The sequence below is a fragment of the Polyodon spathula genome, chromosome 2 (genome assembly GCF_017654505.1).
Source record: "Polyodon spathula isolate WHYD16114869_AA chromosome 2, ASM1765450v1, whole genome shotgun sequence".
Classification (NCBI taxonomy): domain Eukaryota; kingdom Metazoa; phylum Chordata; class Actinopteri; order Acipenseriformes; family Polyodontidae; genus Polyodon; species Polyodon spathula.
In genome coordinates, this window is record NC_054535.1 from 85,871,012 (window position 1) to 85,892,303 (window position 21,292).

At 37.2% G+C, this 21,292-nt stretch overlaps 1 protein-coding gene across 4 annotated transcripts in view; it reads left to right on the forward strand.

Moving 5' to 3' along the window:
- LOC121302787 (E3 ubiquitin-protein ligase TRIM36-like) overlaps positions 1-20,298 on the forward strand; it is a 37,305-nt gene extending 17,007 nt beyond the window's left edge. For all 4 annotated transcript variants that reach the window (XM_041233000.1, XM_041233019.1, XM_041233028.1 and 1 more), the window contains 7 exons: positions 2,544-2,690; positions 3,220-3,315; positions 5,306-5,559; positions 6,492-6,610; positions 11,434-11,727; positions 15,875-16,169; positions 17,364-20,298. In XM_041233000.1, coding sequence (XP_041088934.1) covers positions 2,544-2,690; positions 3,220-3,315; positions 5,306-5,559; positions 6,492-6,610; positions 11,434-11,727; positions 15,875-16,169; positions 17,364-17,724 — 1,566 coding nt within the window. In that variant the 3' untranslated portion in view covers positions 17,725-20,298. The remainder of the gene's footprint in view (positions 1-2,543; positions 2,691-3,219; positions 3,316-5,305; positions 5,560-6,491; positions 6,611-11,433; positions 11,728-15,874; positions 16,170-17,363) is intronic.
- The last annotated feature ends 994 nt before the right edge of the window (positions 20,299-21,292 follow it).

A 21,292-nucleotide genomic window follows, 5' to 3' on the forward strand; every position in this document is an offset into this window, starting at 1 on the left:
ATAGCCTGTGTGCAACTGTATATATAGCCTGTGTGCAACTGTATATATAGCCTGTGTGGAGCAGATGCAGACAGATTGTTGTGCTGCACAGAGCTTCAGATAATGGGTTTACTGCCTCTGGTAATGTCATACAAGACTCTGAAAGTCTACCCAAAGTAACACTGGGTTAATTGTATATCTACAATTGTGTGTATGAAGACATTTTTGCAGAAATAGAGAACTACTTTTTATATGGTGACTTCTTCCAAACAACAACACTTTGGGGAAATAGGAAACTGTTAAGTATACGTTTAAATAGTCAGACTAGATGAAACAAAATGAAGCCTTGCCGTCTTTCCAGTTTTCCACCAGAGAAAACTGTCCAAAAAAGGCTGAGGTTAACTTGTTTGGTCTTTCAATTTGTTTAAAAAAAAAAAAAAAAAAGAAAAAAAAGACTTTGACACTTTTCAGGAACACATGTGAGAAACTTTTGAATAAAATTTTCACAAAAAAATGAAGGTTTCGTATTCTGTTCAAGCCTTGACAACTAATTTGCAGGGTGTATCTTCACACTTTAGATTTGTACATTATTTATCGAAGGTTATTAAAGTATCAACATCTGAGAAGATGTCATTACTTACATACTATATATATATATATATATGTATGTCACTTTCACATTTACATATATACAGTTTTTTGTTTATTTTGGCCATTCAGTAATGCAGTAAAGGAAGAAAATACTAAAACATCCCTATATCAAACAATATTTTACTCTCCACTATGTTTTAATCAACTCCTCGGGAATGTCGCCTTTAAATGTTCTAACAGCTGCAGTGTTCCTGACGGGAGTCGCTCATCCGCACCATTCCACTGCAATCTCTTCTGGATACTCAGTTTGGTTCTTTACAAATGCATCAGGAAATAACCTGTTTACTTCACATTTTGAAAGAGATTGCATACCTAATGTAAATTGATTATAAACATGTGTATAAAATGACTTTATGAAATGACATGTATATGAAATGATTTTTACAAACTAAAAACGAGCTTGGACAAAACACAGTTAAGAGTGTGTGTCTAGGTTTTGAGCAGCCGTCTCCCATGAGAGTGTGTAGATGTTAATAATATCTGTTCAGGGCTGTCAGTTCTGAGGCAATGCTTGAAAATCAGAAGCTTCTGATCAGTTTTAGCTGGGGGGTTAATCTTGTCTATAGCACCTATCTATGCCTGATTTCATCGTGCCTGCTTGTAACTTGTTACTGTAACACTTTTAAGCCATGTACTCCCTTCAGACCTGGCTGAGCCAGTGGTCTGTCTCAAGAACCAAATAGAAATGAAAAAAACAGTTTGAAGAAGTAAAGCCTTGCAAAATATCTAATTTGACCAACAGGAATTTGGCACCAGGATGTGTGTGTGTGTGCAGCATAATCGTAGTAATTAAAAGGGACAGCCTGTTGTTGATGGCCGGTCTGGCTTGGCATCTAATACCCTATTCTGTTTTTATACAAGAGACCCGTTTTTGTTTAATTGTGACTGTGCAGTGTGCAGCAACGGATCTAGCCAAACCCCAAGATAATTATTTATATTGACTTGACAGTCTCCTGTGTAGGCTTGTCAGCTGCAGTAATTATTTTTATCACGTTGAGGGCCAAAATCGTTGCATTTTGTTATGCTACTTTTAAATATAAAATTGAGTGGCGTGTTGGAACAACTTGATAACCCTTCTGTTTGGATATCAGGATTGCCATGCCTCTCGTTTAAGTGTGCATCAGGTTAGACTGGAGTTAGACTGCAGGACAGGCTAGAGTACTATTGCTGATTTGTTTATACAAAAGAGCATTTAGCATATAAGTAATAAATCAGAGGTTCGAAATGTGGAACACAAAAAGGAGTGCAGATCTCTGAGGGCTGCTGCTACTGAACAGTTTAGATGCAGGACCATTTACAAGCTAGGCCCTGACAACCATAAAATGATCAGTGGACTTGTGCCAAACATAGTCCTACAGCCTGTCAGACAGGAACATTAGTTGAGCAGGTTATTAAGACCTGCAGCAGTTAATAAAAAAAGACTATTTTGTAGGTTTTTAATGGACCTGTGACTAGTGGTGGTGGGGAGGGGGGCGGTTCATTATTTATTTAAAACGTAAACATTAAAAGTGGTGACACCATGTTCTGGAGCAGAAGCTTTGTACATGTGACTCAGTGTTATGGTTATAGGATTATGAAAGATTAATAATAAAAAATTAAAAAAGCATTTGGGTGCTTAAGTTCAGTAAATCCTGTGAATTCAGCACCATTACCCAGGATTCTTGGAAACAAGATGCTTTTCAGGTTATTATTTATTATTTGAATACAGGTAAAATACATTTTTTTATAAAATAAAATATTCTGGGAGACATATATCAAGGTCTTTACACCAAAGTGCAGTGCATGGTCGTAATATTAATGACCAGGAGAAATCCGGATTGATTTGATCATTACTGAATCAGTGCCTGTGTGTTGTAAATGTTTTGAAGTAGTTAATCCATAGACACTGTGAAAGTGCAAGCTGATTTTTGCAGGTGTTGATGTGCCCGGAACATGAAATGGAGAAAGTCAACATGTACTGTGAAGTTTGCAAGAGGCCCGTTTGCCACCTTTGCAAACTTGGTGGTTCTCATGCCAACCATAAAGTGACATCTATGAGCAGCGCCTACAAACTACTAAAGGTAGGTTTCATCTTAGCGATTCCTTAACTGCTTATGTTGCAAGATAACATGTCAGATTATTTAAGCAATTAGGGGAACACAATACAATTAATCTGATATTTGTAGTCAAACCTTGAGCACATAATAGCCTTTTCCATTTGCTATGTGTTTACAGTTGCTGAAAAATGTTAACCCCTGATGGGTTCTTGGGTTTCAGAGTTCAGTAGCATATGAAATGTTCCTGTTCTGTAACTTAATCTGATCCTTTTTTTATAGACAATTAAGCTCCTGAATATTTAATAGCGTTGTGTGTTAGGAATAATAAAAAAAAAATGTATATTATAATAATAAAATGCTTAAGCTACCCAGTCTCCCCTCTCCCCTAGATGGTCATGTTTCATGTATCAGTTGCATCAAGATAGTGGGTATTTACCTCCTCAAGATATTGAGTTCTGCTTCACAATATGGATCTGCTCTCACTGTATGTCCTAATGAAGCAGTGGGTTTCCACTGTCATGTAGTCAGATGTACTTTGTTGTTGTGCCAACAGGAAAAACTATCCAGGAGTATCCATTACATCATCAGTAAGGAGGACCAAGTGAAGACTCAGATCTCTGAGCTGGATGAATTGATTACTCATACCCAGGTAAGGATGAATTGATCCTGCAGTATTCATGAAACTAGGATTACATGAACATGTTTAGCTGGTTCCACTGACCCCGATAATCAAGATTAGATATTCCAAGGCTATTGCTAATTAACATTTGGGAAACCAGCTGTAATATTTCTGGATACTGTGCTAGACATGGATAAAGGGTGCTTTATTTCCAACAGTGCAATTGCAGATAAAGATTTGGTCAACTAAAGATAAACTGGGAGGGGAATAAGTGTATTTATTCTTATGGTTTGTTTTTTTTAAGAAAGCTCCCTTTCATTTTGTAATCTGTACAGAAGTATAAATAGCGTTTCTCTTAATATTTCAAAACTTGTTTTGGCAGATCAGATAGAATGAATATTTGAATTACCATGTTGTGGAAATTTCCAGTCCTGTAAGGGAAATTCCATTTACCTCTAAAAGAGGAAATATGCTGTACAGTATAAGTAACCAAATTTATGGAAAACAAGTTACTATAAACTAGGTCTTATGAACTGGCTTGTTTGTTCATAACGGCTTGGCTGAAGATGTATGCAAATAACCTTGCAGTCAAAGTTGGTTACCGTGGATGTTGAACAGATATTTCCATGTAGTGTGAAATATTGTCAGCTACCAACAAGCATCTCTTATAGGGCTAGTTGGACAGAAATACTGTGTTATACTTACTGTGCCATGCTTTTGCTAGCTCTTTTAACTGGTGCTTTTTAACATTTTTAGTTTCAACCCTTGGTTCTGTCCTGTGGTGATGCTGCTTTATCTAATACATTCTACAGAGTGCACTTTTATGTACTTCAAACCTTGACTCTCTGGCATCTGTTGTTTGAATCAGCAATACTAAAACTTGTTTTCGAAAGACAATGAAATGGCTTGCACATCTCCCTGCTACAGTTACACATTGGCTGTAAACTGGAATATTTAGTTTTAGATGATGGTAATATCTACAACAGTAAAAACAGAGAGGCCTAGATGACAACATCAGTTTAGTGCATCAATTGACCATTTATTGGATTTCAAATGCTGTCTTCACTTTTAGATGTACACTTTTAAAAACAATAACAAAGTTGTCTATGTGCATTGTTTACATGAATGCACATTATTGTACAAGTGTTAATTGATTTAGGAATATGATCAATTATTCTACATTGTGCGGCTTATTGCCAAGCTTGGCTAAACAGTGTAAAGCCACATGAAGATTCTATATGTAAGAGGACAGTAAAGTTACACAGTGGTTCACCTCTGATGCTATCATTAATGGATGCATTCTCAGATGCTAATTCATTATTTAGTTTGTGCCACCACAAAATCTCAGAGAGTGGAACTCAGAGAGATCTAAACCATGTGAGCCTGCATTGTTTTCATTAACAATTAAGAAGCATGAATTTGGTGCCTCACTAATGTGGACACTTCAAGCAAGTTCTTGAGGGTATCCAAAACTAGGTCAGTGGTACTCAACTCTGGTCCTCCAAGTTATACATTATTTAGTTATTCCTATAAAGCTCAAGTAAATAATGTATGACCTGTCTAGAACTGAATGGCCATTGAATATTAGAACTGAGTACCACTAATCTAGGTCACATTGATAGTGGCGATTAAGAGATAACTACAAGGAACATGAAGTGTACAAAGAGAGAACAGTTGGAACCCTGGTAATTTGAAATGACATATAATCCAAACTATGATATCATAATGGATCGCATACTGATAGCAGCAGTCAAAATAAAAATTAAATATCAGAACTGAGAACCATTTGTAACATTTACAGCTGTGTCTGTATTTTAAATAGGTTATTGCTTATTTTTTAATTAAATATAAGAATTCAATAAAACCAATAATAGACAGGGTATTTTTAGTATGGTACATTTTATAGTCATTGCCCGGAAAAAAATTACTAATCTGAACACAGTCGGATAGTAACAGGTTCGAATTAGCTTGCAATAGTGTTTATAGTTTGTTCCTAAATCTGTGTGTTGTTTGGTGGCAGCATAATGGAGAAACATCTACAAGGGAAGCCAATCTTCATTTTGAAACGCTCTTCAACATTCTGGAGGAGAGGAAGACTGAGATGCTCAGGACCATTGAGGTAACCCAGGCCACCCGTCTGGAGAAGCTGAAGAGCCAGAGGGAGGAGTACCAAGGCATGCTGGAGAACAGCGGGCTGGTGGGCTACGCCCAGGAGGTGCTAAAAGAGACCGATCAGTCCTGCTTCGTCCAGACTGCAAAGCAGCTGTACACCAGGTAGGGGGAAGAAATACGATCCGTAGGTTTTCATTAGAATGCTGTAAACTTTGTGGTGCACTTGGAAGCCAAACATTCTTCCCTCTGAATGCCTGTTTTAAAAGTGTTACAGAACTTACCACAGTGTTTACAAAAAGCAGTACCCTGTGTTGTCCATCTCACAATATATTTTTAAACAAAATCCGATGTTTTACATTAGGTCCAGCACTGCCCTTAGACATCTCTTCGTGATTAACTTTTTTAGGGTTTGAAGGTAGAAAAGTACAAAAAGCTTTTGGATATAAAATTCCATTGGCATTATTGTTACTGTCTGCCCCCTAATATGACAGTCTAGCAGCTTCACCCTTGACTTGTCTTTTTTTTATGATGTATACCTGCTTCTGCTTTCATGATTGCAATATACTGGTAAATCAAATAAGGCTGCAAACAGTGCATTTATAAAAAGTGCAGACCATGGCTGCATGTAGGTGTACATATGCATTTTCTTTGTGCCCTGGTCTGGGGATTTTTATATTGTTATTAATTTGTTGCAGCAGATGCATGAGGTTGTACTGGTGGCATTTTTATAGTTTGTTAGTTCTGAAAGGATAACTGTCAAATGCTGGTGTTAAAGGGTTAATACTACTGTGTTTGTGTGCCTGTAACAAAACTGTAGGGTCTAGCTTAATGATCTAAACAGTGGCAGATTTACATACTATAAATCCCACTTGAGTTTTCTCCCTGGGTTTAATTATCAGGCCATTTTAAATATATAGACAACAAATACAATGTAATGAGGTCATTTTACACTGGGCTTATCAGCTGACAGGTGACCGTTTTTACATCCCCCACTGTTTAGATCATTAAAGAAGATCCTTCCGTTGTCTTACCTATTTGTTTTGTCCCAGCACAAATAAAACCTTCTAATAAAATGTTCATCTCCTCCTCTTCAGAATCCAGAAAGCCACAGAGACTCTAAGGTCATTCCACCCAGCTGCCGATCCTTCCTTTGGTGATTTCATCCTTGATGTTTCCAAGGAAGAAGATCTTCTAAAGGAGATGGGCTTCAGCAGTGAGTGTCTCTACAACTAATTTCTCTCTTTCTCTGTTTCCTTGGCTCTCTGCAGTGGCCTTAAATAATCTTCTTTACTCTGATCTCCTGCAGTTAGGCATTTTTTACTTAGTCACCAAATCCTTTTGAGTCTGCATGTCTGCACTGCTGGGAGCATTCTAATTAAAGTGAGGTGAGAAGCTATTTACTTGCATAAAGCCGGAATTTCAGAGGCTCTTAATGGCTGCTTTAAGGCGTGGTGCTCTTTCCTTTCATGCCCATCTTTGATAAAACTTGTTTTTATGTCAGAGATGCTAAGGCTAGTAAATGAGAATTGTACGAAAGAAAAAGTTAATGAGGTCAATGGTGAGATTGCAAATAAAATATAATGTGACTCATGCTAAGAAATAAGGCATGCACCACATTCTGTGATGTTTTATGTCTTCATTTAGTTTAATGTAATTGTCCTAAAACTATTCAACTTTTAGACTTCATGAGACTTTTGTGACTTACATTATGAGTCTGTAAAGAAAGAGTGGCTTTACAACATTTAGAAAAAATGGTAGAAGCAGACTTGTGGGACTTAAGTCGAACTCGAGTCGCAGTTTTCGTGATTTGGACTCGGACTCGAGTCACGGCTGCAAAAGACTCAGATTCGAGTCAGACTCGACCTTGTGTGACTGAGATATTAACAAACCGTACAAATTAGGAAATAGTACTAAGCACTAAGAAGCTTCAAGCTATAAAAACAATACTCTCATTAACAGGAGTTTGGATTCTGGATTAGTGCCTCCTAGCTTCCATTCCTTCTGCTAGGCAACCCTGTCTGCTATTCTGGGAATTGTACCAGTTTCCCAAAATTCATTTTAAAACAAACGAAAAAAAGGCCACTGATCAAATGGCATTTTCTTTTCAGATTACGTCTTTCCTTTTATTTAGCAAAATTAATTATTTCATAGTGATGTTGAGAACTGGCAGGCACACGGACACCCATTCTCTTGTACCTGAAAGCATTTTATTATTTTGTCCTGATCAAAGAAAGACAGAGGAAGGGGAAAATGAAGATCAGTCTCTCTTGTTACAGCATGGGAACTTTGAAGTCAACAAAAGACACAAGGGATTCAGAAAACAATGCTTGTCAGTTTGAGTACTTTTCAGCAGTTGGGTTAAATTGTACACACAGAAGTTGGTCTGAAGTTAGATACATTTACAAAGGCCCTTACAGTGTGACTTTTGAAGACTTTTTAAAATGAATGTTACCCCCTCCACCAGCCCTTTTGAAAGATCTGCAACAAAGGGTCTACCCCCATTACCATTTTAACTGCTCTGAACCACTGAAACGCTACCTGGTGGGGTTTTAAGATGATTCCAGTGTTGTCAGGAATTGTCTTAACAGTGGCTTCCTGGGAAATTCAATGGAGAATTTAGTGATTTTTGAATATAATGGAAAATTGTGACAGAGTGGAAACATGAACCAATCTTACTAATTGTAGTCTTTGTTTGTTTGTTTGGGCTAACAATCAGCTCTGTAAAACAGGTCATTCTTGTTTTGGTAAATCTCTAGGGGTTACTGACAAGATAGTGTGTTGAGAAATTGGAGTTTTACACCATTGCTAAATTGGGACACAAAAGAAAACCCCTTTTTAATTTCTGCATTTCTTTCTTTTATGTCAGTCCTAAACTAAAATAGTGCTCTCTCTGCTACTACAGTAATTCTAGGTAGCTACATACAATAAAAACTAATTTTGAGTTCACTAATTGTACTGTTTACTCAAGTATCCCTAGTTCAGATCAATACCTGAAGTTAGATTAGTGATGCTTTTAAGAGTACTACTCTTTTCATTGGGTGAGAGCCATGTGGTTCCAGGAACATTTTACTTTGACAACATTTCACAACAGGGCTACTGAAATAATGGTGCTATTAGAGTGCATTAGTGATACAGAGAAGACATAAACAGAATACAAGAGCTAAAAGCGAAGTTTAAAGGTTAGTATTGATCAAATAAACATGCATTTAGTTGTCTGCCTGTAACCGTTGACTAGACAAGTTTTTTTTTTACACACCTTTTAGTCGATGATGCATCTTAAAGCTCTTTGTGTAGGGAAGGTTAAAGGCAGCTACGGGAACATTTCCCAGTCATTTGTCACATAAATAAAGTTTAAGCTACAACATTAAATATATTTTGGTTTGAACAACTTGGTTGATAATATCACTGGTTGGTAAATTTACTTTAATAACTGAAATAAATTAATACATTTATTATATAATTATGGATGAAATAACTTGAAAGATGGTTGGTGTAATGGTTACTTGCCACACCTAAAACGGTTGTCTATCAGGTAACAGTGTATGCAGGCTATGCAAAAAGCTCTAAAAAAAATATACAGTGCCTACTGAAAGTCTACACCCCCTTTCAAAATGTCCACCTTTTGTGGCCTTATAGCCTGGAATTAAATTTTTTTTTTTTTTTTTTTTTTCCATTTATCTACACATCCTACCCCACAACTTCCAAATGAAAAAAATATTCTAGAAATTAGTAGAAAATTAATTAAAAATAAAAACTGAAATAGCTTGGTTGGATAAGTGTCCACCCCCCTTGTAATATCAATCCTAAAGTAGCTCAGGTGTAACCAATTGCCTTCAAAATCACACATCAAGTGGCCTCCACCTGTGTTAAATTGTAGTGATTCTCTTGTTTCCAGGATAAATTCAGCAGTTCCTGTAGGTTCCCTCTGCTGGGTAGTGTATTTCAAAGCAAAGACTCAACTATGAGCACAAAGGCGCTCTCAAAAGAACTCCGGGACAAATTTGTTGAAAGGCACAGATCAGGGGATGGGTATAAAAAAAATCAAAGGCCTTAAATATCCCTTGGAGCACGGTCAAGACGATTATTAAGAAGTGGAAGGTGTATGGTACCACCAAGCTGGATGACCAAGCTAGAAGGAGAGGCTGCCAAGAGGCCAGTGGCAACTTTGCAAGAGCTACAGGCTTTTATGGCCAAGATTGATCAAAGTGAAAGTGTAAATGTGACAGCAATATCCCAGGCACTCCACACATATGGTCTGTATGGTAGGGTGGCAAGAAGGAAACCATTACTCAAGAAAGCCCACCTTGAATCCCATTTTGAAGTATGCAAATAAAACAGTCAGGCATGTGGCAAAATGTTTTGTGGTCTGATGAAACTAAAATGGAACGTTTTGGCCTAAGTGCAAAGCGTTATGTTTGGCGCAAACCCAACACAGCTCATCACCCAAAGAACACCATCCCTACTGTGAAGCATGGTGGTGACAGCATCGTGATATGGGAATGTTTCTCATCGGCAAGAACTGGGGCACTTGTCAGGATAGAAGGGAAAATAAATGGAGCAAAGTACAGAGAAGTCCTTGAGGAAAACCTGCTGCCCTCTGCAAGAAAGCTGAAACTGGAACGGAAGTTCACCATTTCAGCATGACAACAACCCAACGCACACAGCCAAAGCTACACTGGAGTGGCTAAGGAACAAAAAGGTAAATGTCCTTGAGTGGCCAAGTCAGAGCCCCGACCAAAATCCAATCAAAAATTTGTGGCATGATTTGAAGATTGCTGTCCATCGAAGCTCCCCAAGGAACGTGACAGAGCTTGAACAGTTTTGAAAAGAAGAATGGTCAAATATTGCCAAATGTAGGTGTGCAAAATTGGTAGAGACCTATCTTAACAGACTCACAGCTGTAATTGCTGCCAGAGGTGCTTCCACCAAGTATTAACTCAGGAGGGTGGAGACTTATCCAATTATGATCTTTCAGTTTTGTATTTTTAATATATAATTTTTTCTTCAATAAAAAACTATTTTCCCCTTAACAGTGTGGAGTATGGTGTGTATATAAGTGGGGAAAAAAAATCCTCATTTAAATGCATGAAACTCTTGAGGCACTAACACAACAAAATGTGAAAAAAGTTCAAGGGGGTGTAGACTTTCTATAGGCACTGTATATACTCACAAGTAAAAGCCAGAAGGATCAATTGGAAAGTGTGCATGATTTCAGGCCATTTTTTGCACTTCTGAGGTATACAAAAACAAATGTACAGTACCATGAGTCCGCTGTTTTTCTGTGCTGATGCTAGAGAGTTTGTATTGCCTGCAGTGCAAACCCATTGGGACCTGATCATGCAGTCTAAACCCATTGGGACCTGATTCTCTGCTTCGCTGAGAGAAACAGGCAAACACATAAACACAGTGCTCACAACACATAATTTAATATAGGAATTAAATATCATCAGCTTTTAAATTGAAATAGCTTTATGAATCATTGACCTATTGTTGTTTGAAGTGACTTGTATTCAATTTAAAGTTTTTTTTTTTTTTTTTTAAATGATGGATTAGGCCTTTAAATGACAATCCTGTCCAAAGTGTTCTAATGAGGTTTTGTTTTAACTATGTGGCTGGCTAGCTTTTACCTGTTCAAGACTAACCATCAGCTGTGCTGTACTGACTGAACACTCACTACACCTGCAGCTTCATTCTTTTGGCTCTGAAGTTGTACTGACAGTCTAAGCTATCCAAAAAGCAAACTCTTCCTACTTCTTCAAGCAGTACTAATCTGGTTTCAATATGGTTCAAATACAATATAACTATATATATATATATATATATATATATATATATATATGTTATGTTTTCGTGAGAAGATGAAGAAATGTTTAGTTTAACATAACATTTTACAGCATGTATTCAAAGACCAATTTCAGAGCTGTTGGTTGAAAAACTGTAGCGTAAATGCCAAAAGCTCTGTCAGAATTGTATTTGGGAGTAGGTGCCTAGGACAGAATTTATGCCTCCCCAACATTAACGTGATTGATTTTTCAGTTCCAGATGTACCAGTTATTGACCAATCCCTGAGCCGTGTCTACAACGAAGGTCTGATCTGCTGGCTGCTACCTGAAGATTCCTCTCCTACTGACCATTACATCCTGGAGTACAAGAAGCTGGATGACAAAGCAGAAACCACATGGCTGGCCACTGAGAAAATATATGGCAACAGCAAAGTGGTTTGCGATCTTGACACTAACAGCTTATACAGCTTCAGGGTGAAAAGCTGCAAGAAGTCTGTCTACAGTTCGTACAGTCAAGAGGTGGCTTTCCACACACCCCCGGCACCAGGTATGGAAAGTAACAGATTCCATTCCATTTTATTTTGCAGTTTTTTATTTTTATTTTAGAACATTGCAGATAAAACTGTTTAGCACAAAGCTTACATGAATAATTGTTACCGGACTTCAAAAGTTGCTTTAGTCCCCTTGCAGTCATACTGTAGATACCTTATTAACTCTGTAGATTTGGGGGTTGAGTTAACAAAATAAATAAATAAATTTAAAAAAATAAAGCACTTAAAGCAGACCCAGTCTGTCCTTGCAGCAGCTTTATGGTTGTGAGTTTAAAACGGCCAAAACTAGCCATATATTTCTTGGTTTAAATATAATAACCTATTGTTTGCTTCTCCGTGGCATTGCTGCCAGAAAACTCTTGAAGCAATGTGCTCTCTAACAACCTTGCTTACAACCCTGAGTCCCAGGGGCACTGGGGAGGATGTTCACTTAAACCACTGGAGTGAGAGGCTGGACAGAGCAGACGCCAGTTGATGCCTTTAGAGAGCTGTGTCAAAATTTGGATCCTGTGAAGAAGCAATTCCTTTCTTTTGACACACAAAGGGATAATGAAATGGCACCTTTTAAATATTTGGGCTTCCCACAAAGAACAAAAATGATTTTTTTTTATTTTTTTTTATGGTATACCTGGCAGGGTTTCTGTGAGCTTCGACTGGAGCAGAGCCCAGTCTTCATTAAGTTAGAAGCACATTCAAATTCTTTCATTCCTCTAGGCTTGTAAGAGCAATTGAGCAGTGACCTGAAATTCAAAATTGGTACAATTGGTGGTAATGGTAATCCATGACTGGTTTGATAAAATGTATTTTCAAAATTAGATTTGTATACGTTTGTATACAGGTTGCTTGGTAAAGTAAACGAAATGAGACACTAGCTTGTGGCAAGGAAGTGTTGCTTGTTTTCTGTGCATTTTTTTTTTGAACGTGCAACAAGCATCAGAGTGCATAAGACAATTTAAGGCAGAGGTGGTCAGACTCTGGCTCCTGGTGAAATGCTGAGTGACACACTCTTTGTGGCTCGAATGAACAGAAGAACAAATAATAAACAAAAATTAAAAGAAAAAGAGAGAAAAAATTAAAATAAACACAACAAGTTTATTATTTTGGTTCTCTTTATTCATTGGTGTTTATTATTCTTTCTTCTCTCCCCTTCTCTATCTTCAGTTTCTTTGAGCCTGCATGTTCACTGCAAGGACATTTTGCCACTCTGTGATCTTCGACACCATGCACTGGCGCATGCGTATTTTGATCACAAATTTTGAATTACCACTCCTCCAAACAGAGGTCTGGTTGAGAGGGACAGAGGGGACAGTTGTACCATGTGTCCCTCTCTATGCCTTTTTTTGAGATTAGGCTTTTCTCCCAGACTGTGGCAGCATTCGAATAAAATGCCATTCGCTAAGCCTTGCCACAGTTTCTGATCTTTCAGTCTTTGGTACTCATTGTGTATCGCACAAAAGGCTGGAGATCACAGATCTGAAATTCAAGAAATGTGAGCTGAAGTTCTGGTGCCATACTTGGGTACACTACGTAGGCATGTACAAGGAGATCTGGACCCTGTACACGCCAAGCTTCTTATACCATGCCATGGTCTTCCTTGGAGCGTTGTACAGCTCCAGCATCTGGTCTGACCTATCCACGCCACCCATGTATTTGTTGTATTTTTATTTTTTTTTAAATGGACGAGGACAGCAAAATACAATGAAACCAACAATTACAATTAAGTATTGAAGGGAGAAAAAAGGTAATCATGAAAGGTTTAGAGGGGTGGGGGAGAGGAGAAAAAAAATCAATAATCAAATAAAATTATAAAAAATTTAAATAGTCAAATTATATTTTACATAAGCAGACCAATCAAAAATTAACTGAACTTGTTTCTCTCCAACACCAACTCAACCAGACGTTGCAAGTACAGGGGCTGTAACAAAAAAAAAAAAAAACGTGGTTCCTTTGCTGACCTCAAACATCACTGGGGAAAAAAGTAATGAAGCCACATCATCGAGTATCTTTGGCGACATGTTTCAAGTGCCAATGTCGTCATGCCAACCTCAGAAGTAGGAGGGTCTCTCTGTATCGTCAACAAAAGAGAAGCAGCAGAGTGCAGAGAAATGCAGGTGCCTCCTTTCAAAGCTAATTCCACGAAACACAATGTGGTAACACAGCTCCTAATCAAAGGAGAATGTTTTTTATTATCATTCGTCATTGCAGAGAAACAAATGCATAACAACTGTGTCGCGTTGAAGGTGTTTTATCACTGTAACATAATGAAATTAGAGCCCCCAACCACATATCTGCAAAAACTTATAGGTGATCGATCCTGAGTGGGTAAAAAAAACAGCAATTCTTTTTGTGTGAGCGTTTTTGAGGATGTAACAGATATGTTAGGCAGCGTAGAAGTGGTTAAAATAATAGCTTTGTTTACACACACACACACATATATAATATACCTGAATACTGGTTTGAATATGATGGAAGATGTGTCTCTTTATGGAAAATTTAAATTGGGTTACTAGGTGCTTAATAAGTGTGCTACATCCAGGGCCCCTTATGCCCAATCATGTTACCATGACAGTGGATTTGCCAATCATGCATAGAAGCTTTCCTACAGACCCCAAGTTTTCATTGACAATGCAGAAGTGATGGTTGCATTTCTGCTATGGTTTCAACAAGTCTCTCTCATCCACTGTATTCTGACTGTTGACATAAAAGATTTCCATGTTAAGTGAAGGATTCATTCACTGCAATTCATATGTTCCATTTGGCTATATAATAAAGGACAGTGATTCATTAGTTTTATAGTAGTTTGATTTGTCAAATAGTGGTTAAAATAGAGGCCTAGATTCACTGACTAGGCTGTTTGTATATTTTAAGTCAGTTCTGTCCCATGGTGTAAATTGACTACCAGTCCTGGAGAAGATACTAGAGCAAAAATTACTGAATATCCAGAGATGTAACTGCAGTAAACCAAAGTAAAAGCATAGCAGTGTAGTAAAGCACAGGCAAGCGAACATTGTAAATGTAATGGAAGTATGGCAAATCATAGTATAAAACTCTATGTAAATGAAAAAGCATGGTGAACTGCAAATTTAACATGTAAAACTTTCATAAGGACAAGCCTATTAAAAACATAAACTGCGCCATACCAACTTGAAACATAGGTCTTCTATGAACTGCATTTTATTTAGATACATACATGACCGGCATTATATCACAAGCTTGTGTCTAATTTTAGCAATGGTAACTGCCTCTTAGATCAAATGTATGTTTTTCTTTGTTCTCAAAGTATTGGATGTAAAACATTCTACAGTTGTAGACAAGAGAGCCCCCTGCTGGTGACATTGTGTATTGGTTAAATCACACAATTTTGTTGAATTGCATTTTTTATAACCCCAGGATTGATGTTAACCTTTAGTTTGCAAAGCCGTTACAGTGATACAATTAACAAGGTTTGCATTATACATGCTCAAAACCAGCATGCTTGTATAATTCAGCACTTCAGGGCACAATACCAACAAAATGATCTTGAATCATTAGTGACAACTAGGCTTAAGATGGGGGGGGGGGGGCTCTTAAATGAGTTAAACAGTAGCACTAAAAAGAAACTCGGTCAAAGTTATAAGTTATAACAAATGACTGGTTTCACAGAATCTCATTAGCAATAATCGTGCACTACTTTATATAAAATAACATTAGATGGTAGATAACCAAACATTTCTTCTCTAATATTATGGATGATTAATCCCCTTAATGAGCAACTTGGTGTGGGTATGAAATATCAGCTGTCTTAACTAATGTATTCTGCTTGTTTAGACTGAGTTTGTATATCATTTTCTGTTTCAATCATCACTGCCTCTTAGCTTTTTTTGCCATCTTAACCAGTGTATATCCTTTTCTATTTTAGTCACCAAATCCTTGTGACTTTTTAAAACACAGCAGTCTGAAGCATCCCTGTGGACTCAGTGGATCTCTCGAATATGCATCCTGGTGTTGCAGATTAGTGGATAGTCTCTGGTGCTTTAAATTTAAGAGGGTTAAAAAGTTACCAGGATTTGATGATTGAAACAGAAAAGGAAATACATTAGTTAAGAAAACTGTGCTATCCCTGTACTACTTTTACGAAAAGCCTTTTCCTTATTCTTTCTTAAGTTTTCAGTTTTCTCTTTGATGATAAGTGTGGCTTCAACACGGAGCGCCTCATCTTGAACAGACGGCAGTCTGTGGAGAGCGTGGCTGGCCTCTCCCTGCTGTTGGGCTCAGAGAGAATCCAGATGGGGAGTTACATGTGTCTGGATTACATTATCGGGGACACCGGCATCAACAGAGGGAGTCACTTCTGGGTTTTCCGTGTGGAGCCCCACTCTTACTTGGTTAAAGTAGGCGTTGCTTCAGATACTAAGTTACAGGAGTGGTTCCACAACCCTAGAGACACCAGCAGTCCCAGGTAAGTATTTTGATTCCAGGCCAGAGAAACTGTAAAGGATACAAATGCATTTTAATGTACCAACTATGACCTGTCTTGAAGATGCAGTTTACTTTATGATGGCACACGAAAAAAAAAAATTAGATGTGTTCAAAACATATGACCCAGAATTGCTGACTGAAACATGTCTGATTGTATAATAAATAAAAGGAACAGAATTCATAGACGTTAGACACAAGAAAAAGGCAGGCTGAGTCAACAGCAGGGGGTAGAATTAAGGCTGGCACTGGTTCGTGTGACCGTTGCAGACGGCAGTTTCTAGTCTCTAGCTGGGTGTCTGTCTGGCGATCGCAAAGTAGACTGGGACGCCAGATGCTTTTCTCATGGCCATCTAACAGAGGTTGAAAAAAACTGAAATATAAACCAGCCTTTAGTCATTAAGCAGGTTTAATTTCAGTAATGCTGGTAAAAGGGTTACAGTAGTTCCTGGCATTTTTTATTTTATTTCAGTAAGTAATACATTTGATTTATTTTGGTTAATACACTGTAATTTAACATATCAGGTCTGTGTTTTATCTTCAAAACTTTACATTTCCATTTAGTAACCTGTACAAAGAAATATTTACACATGCAATCTGAACTTCACTCTTCTTTACTTAATATCCCTTTTAAAAATAGAGTTCACTGACAGTCCTTTTATATTTGTTGAAAATAAATGTTTTAAAAGGATTTCATCCTGTACTGATGTGACTTGTTGAAATGCAGAATCTTAAAGATGAAATTGTACTGGTTTCACTGATCCATGACCCAAAAGAAAAATCTATATTCACTTACATTTTGAATAATGTACTAATAAAGGTTTTAAAGTGTAATCAGGTTACCTGCTCATCTATGTTTTAGTAGACGTTAAGTGAGACGTGGGCAACGCATGCTTTGTTCATCAATATTTTATTCATAGAGGATACAAACCATGAAAAACCATGGTATACAAAATATCTGCCGTGAGCAAGACGCGACGATAACAAAGCCCTTCTGCCTTGTTAATTTACAGCAGAATTTGTTTTTAGATTAATTGAAAACATCTGATTTGCTGAGCATCTTGAGCTTGCATTGCTGTTGGATGCACATTTCTTGTGTACTGTTTTAAAATACGTCAAACAATAAATAAAAAAATACACCAGCTATTTAAATGATGGGATCATTTGTGTCTTCCAGGTATGATCATGACAGTGGTCATGACAGCGGCAGTGAAGATACCAACTATGACAGCTCCCAGCCTTTCACTCTGGTCACCATAGGAATGGGCAAGTTCATCATCCCCAAGGGCTCGGCTGCCACCGCCACCGACTATAGCAACCGTGTCCTGCCTGTGCCACAACGTATTGGTATCTGTCTTGACTACGAGAAAGGGAGGGTTTACTTTTATGATGCAGACAACATGAAATGCCTTTGGGAGCGTCAGGTGGATTGCACTGGCACTATGTATCCAGCTTTTGGCCTTATGGGTAGTGGAGGAGTACATCTTGAGGAAGTCATCTTAAGCAAGCGTTTAGGATATACAGGAGATGCTCAGTAGCAACTTTAATCACTACCACTCACCTTACTGGGCAACATTAGTAGTAAAAGCGTACAACTCCAGTTCCCAAGCCATTTATTATTACTTTGTTTTTAATAGTGCAAAAACATTATTACTTTAATCTTTCTGTAGGAGAAAAGCATGTTTTAGATCTATTTGGTGCTACAACTTCTGCTGCTATGACATATGTTAGCTATATATGAGAACTATGTCTATTTCTTTTATAACACTACAGTTTTAAGTGACACAGAATCTAAAATGCAGCTCATTAAGTGTGAGGTCAGAACCACGTGCCTTTGGTTACATTTTTGCAATGTTATAAAGGGAACATTCCTCCTTCATATTTCTCAAAAATGGAGAGCAACAAGATTGATGCCTTTTAAAAAATGCTTGCAAATGAGCAAATGGCAGCAAATCAAACCTTGAGTGAGGAAAGTACATTGGTATTTGTCCTATATGTAACATCAGCATTGAAGACAATACCAGCACACTGATTATAATGTATTTACTAACACTACATTCATGTCAAGTCCTTGTTTATACAACATTTTATAACATGGATTGTCTCATCCAAACAATTAAAAGATAAGCGGGAAGCTTTACTTGAATCAACACGCACTTAAGAGATGTAAAATAAAAATCTTTTGGCTTTAAAGTATAGGGACAACTATAGTGGTTTCATTAGTAGCCTGGTCAAGTCTGTGGCAGTTAAGTGTACTTCTTGAGACATAAGGAATACTGCAGAACACAATGGAGTATCCACTATAGTGTTTTTCACAGTTATAGCAAGAGCATTTATTTATATATTGGTCTATGGTCTTCCAAAATCTAAAAGAATGGCACATCCACCGCAGGGTATTTTTCCATTTGTTGTCCATTTCCAATCTAAATATACTATTAATCTGTATGGTACCGGTACACATCAAGCATAGGAATAGTAAACCATTTATTTCTTCGGAAAGTATTCAGTGTGTTTTGGTGTGAGTGGGTAAAAAAGGCGATCATTTTAAGACTGAACATTGGTACAACGTATCTTGTTTTGTTTTAATAGCGGTGCTCACAATGTGGCCTAGAGGGCCACTCACTGCCTACCTCTTCTTTGTTTTTTAACCGCTGTTAGAAACAATGTTCTTTTTAAATTGCTATTTATTAAAGCTATTCGCTCTTTCAATGCCGAAGGCTTGTGATTAACTGATTTTTAGCCTTTCTTTTAAGTATAGTTTTATACTTTGCAGTTCCCTGATATCTTTGAAGAAACATACGCTCATGAAGGCACTAGCCAAAATGTATGTCATCTTCACTTATATCTGTTACCTTAACATGCTGGATCAGTTGATATTTTAACCATATGTGGGGCTGTCAGAGGGACTAAGCATGCACACCTTTAAAAAGGGAAAATGTTATCCTTTGGTTACCTTGTCACTTGACAAGCTGGGCATGATTTTAAAATCTGATGGTTTAAGGTGGATGGACTTACTATTCAAGTTACTAAACGCTTGTATTTCATATCTGGTTAAAGCAGTTACCATGTGGTTTAAAGTTGAACTATATATACACACATACTCTGAAGTCTACAATTGCTTTTATTGTTTTTTTTTTATGGTTTGCTGTGTTTTTGTGGCAGTTTAGAACAGAAAAGATGGCCAGTTTGAAACTTGTGTTACTATTTTTTTCAGAACACTAACAGAAATAATACGCATCTGGGACAACAAGAGAACCAGAACATAGCTGATATATCTTTTTTGTATTTTTTTTTTTTTTTTTTTTTGTTTAAGTGTAGTTGGAGATTTCTGTATTGCCACTGTTTTAGCTGTGGCAATTTTATACCAAATCAGGGTTTCTTTAGTTTTTTTCTTTCATATTTTAGTTTCACACTGTACTAGATCGGGGGAACAAACTGGATATATAATTCCTTAGACAAAACAATTAACCTTATAAACATAGTGTGCTTAGTGCATGGCGTTTTCTTAAGGTTATTTGAGAACTATATTTTGAATCAACTTGTACTGAACACAGAGTTGAAAAGAAGTATATGTTTTGTGTGTGTGCGCGTGCTTGTTTTTTTTACCAGCTACTCAGCTTAAGGGTGTTGTCTTTAGGGCCACCAGTTAGGTAATACTCACTGAAATATTCAAAGGATGTCAACATAGTATGTTTATAACTTGTAAAGCTAGCACTTTATAGCATGTACATCACTAACCGCTGAGCAGGTCTTTGTGAATTCTTGTGCAATGTGGCTGATAGACTGATATACTCTGTTAGTGTCTGTTATACTGAACTATGTAACGGGGAAAACAGTTGTGTAAAAGCTTTAACAAAAATGAGCCTTGTCTGTAAAACTGTTATAGTTTGGATTTCTTAATGTAAAAAAAAACACCAAAAAAACTGTTACTCATTTTTGCATAATTTATGGTTTGGGGTTTTTATTAAAAAAAACAAACAAAACAAAAGCAAACTATGTGCTGTATTTGTGAATGGCTGTTTTTTGGAATGAATACTGCATGTAGATACAGCAGCAAAGGCCATTCAAAATGATCTAGACAAGATTCAGAACTGGGCAGACACATGGCAAATGACATTTAATAGAGAAAAGTGTAAGGTACTGCACGCAGGAAATATAAATATACATTATAAATATCATGTGGGAGATACTGAAATTGGAGAAGGAATCTATGAAAAAGACCTAGGAGTTTTTGTTGACTCAGAAATGTCTTCATCTAGACAATGTGGGGAAGCTATAAAAAAAAGCCAACAAGATGCTCGGATACATTGTGAAAAGTGTTGAATTTAAATCAAGGGAAGTAATGTTAAAACTGTACAATGCACTAGTAAGACCTCATCTTGAATATTGTGTTCAGTTATGGTCACCTTGCTATAAAAAAAAGATATTGCTGCTCTAGAAATAGTGCAAAGAAGAGCGACCAGAATTATTCCGGGCTTAAAAGGCATGTCATATGCAGACAGGCTAAAAGAATTGAATCTGTTCAGTCTTGAACAAAGAAGACTACGTGGCGACCTAATTCAAGCATTCAAAATTCTAAAAGGTATTGACAGTGTCGACCCAAGGGACTTTTTTGACCTGAAAAAAGAAACAAGGATCAGGGGTCACAAATGGAGATTAGACAAAGGGAGATTCAGAACAGAGAATTGTAAGGGTCTAGAATCAACTCCTCAGTAATGTTGTTGAAGCTGACACCCTGGGATCCTTCAAGAAGCTGCTTGTTGAGATTCTGGGATCAATAAGCTACTAACAACCAAACGAGCAAGATGGGCCGAATGGCTTCCTCTCGTTTGTAAACTTTCTTATGTTCTTATGTATATAGATATCTGTGCAATTCTGTATTGAATAAACCAAAGTACTGGATGCTAAACATATTCTTGAGTGGCATCACTTAAAATACTGACACACTGTAGCAAAGTGGTTGATTGTGTGCAGATACAGGTGAATAGACGGACAATTGTAATCCAGGTGAAAAGGTTATTTTTATTTATTTTTAAGTCCAGTGTCTGACGGCAAAGCAAACAGTAAATAATAATGGAGGTAAGTAATACAGGGGTGTGTATTACT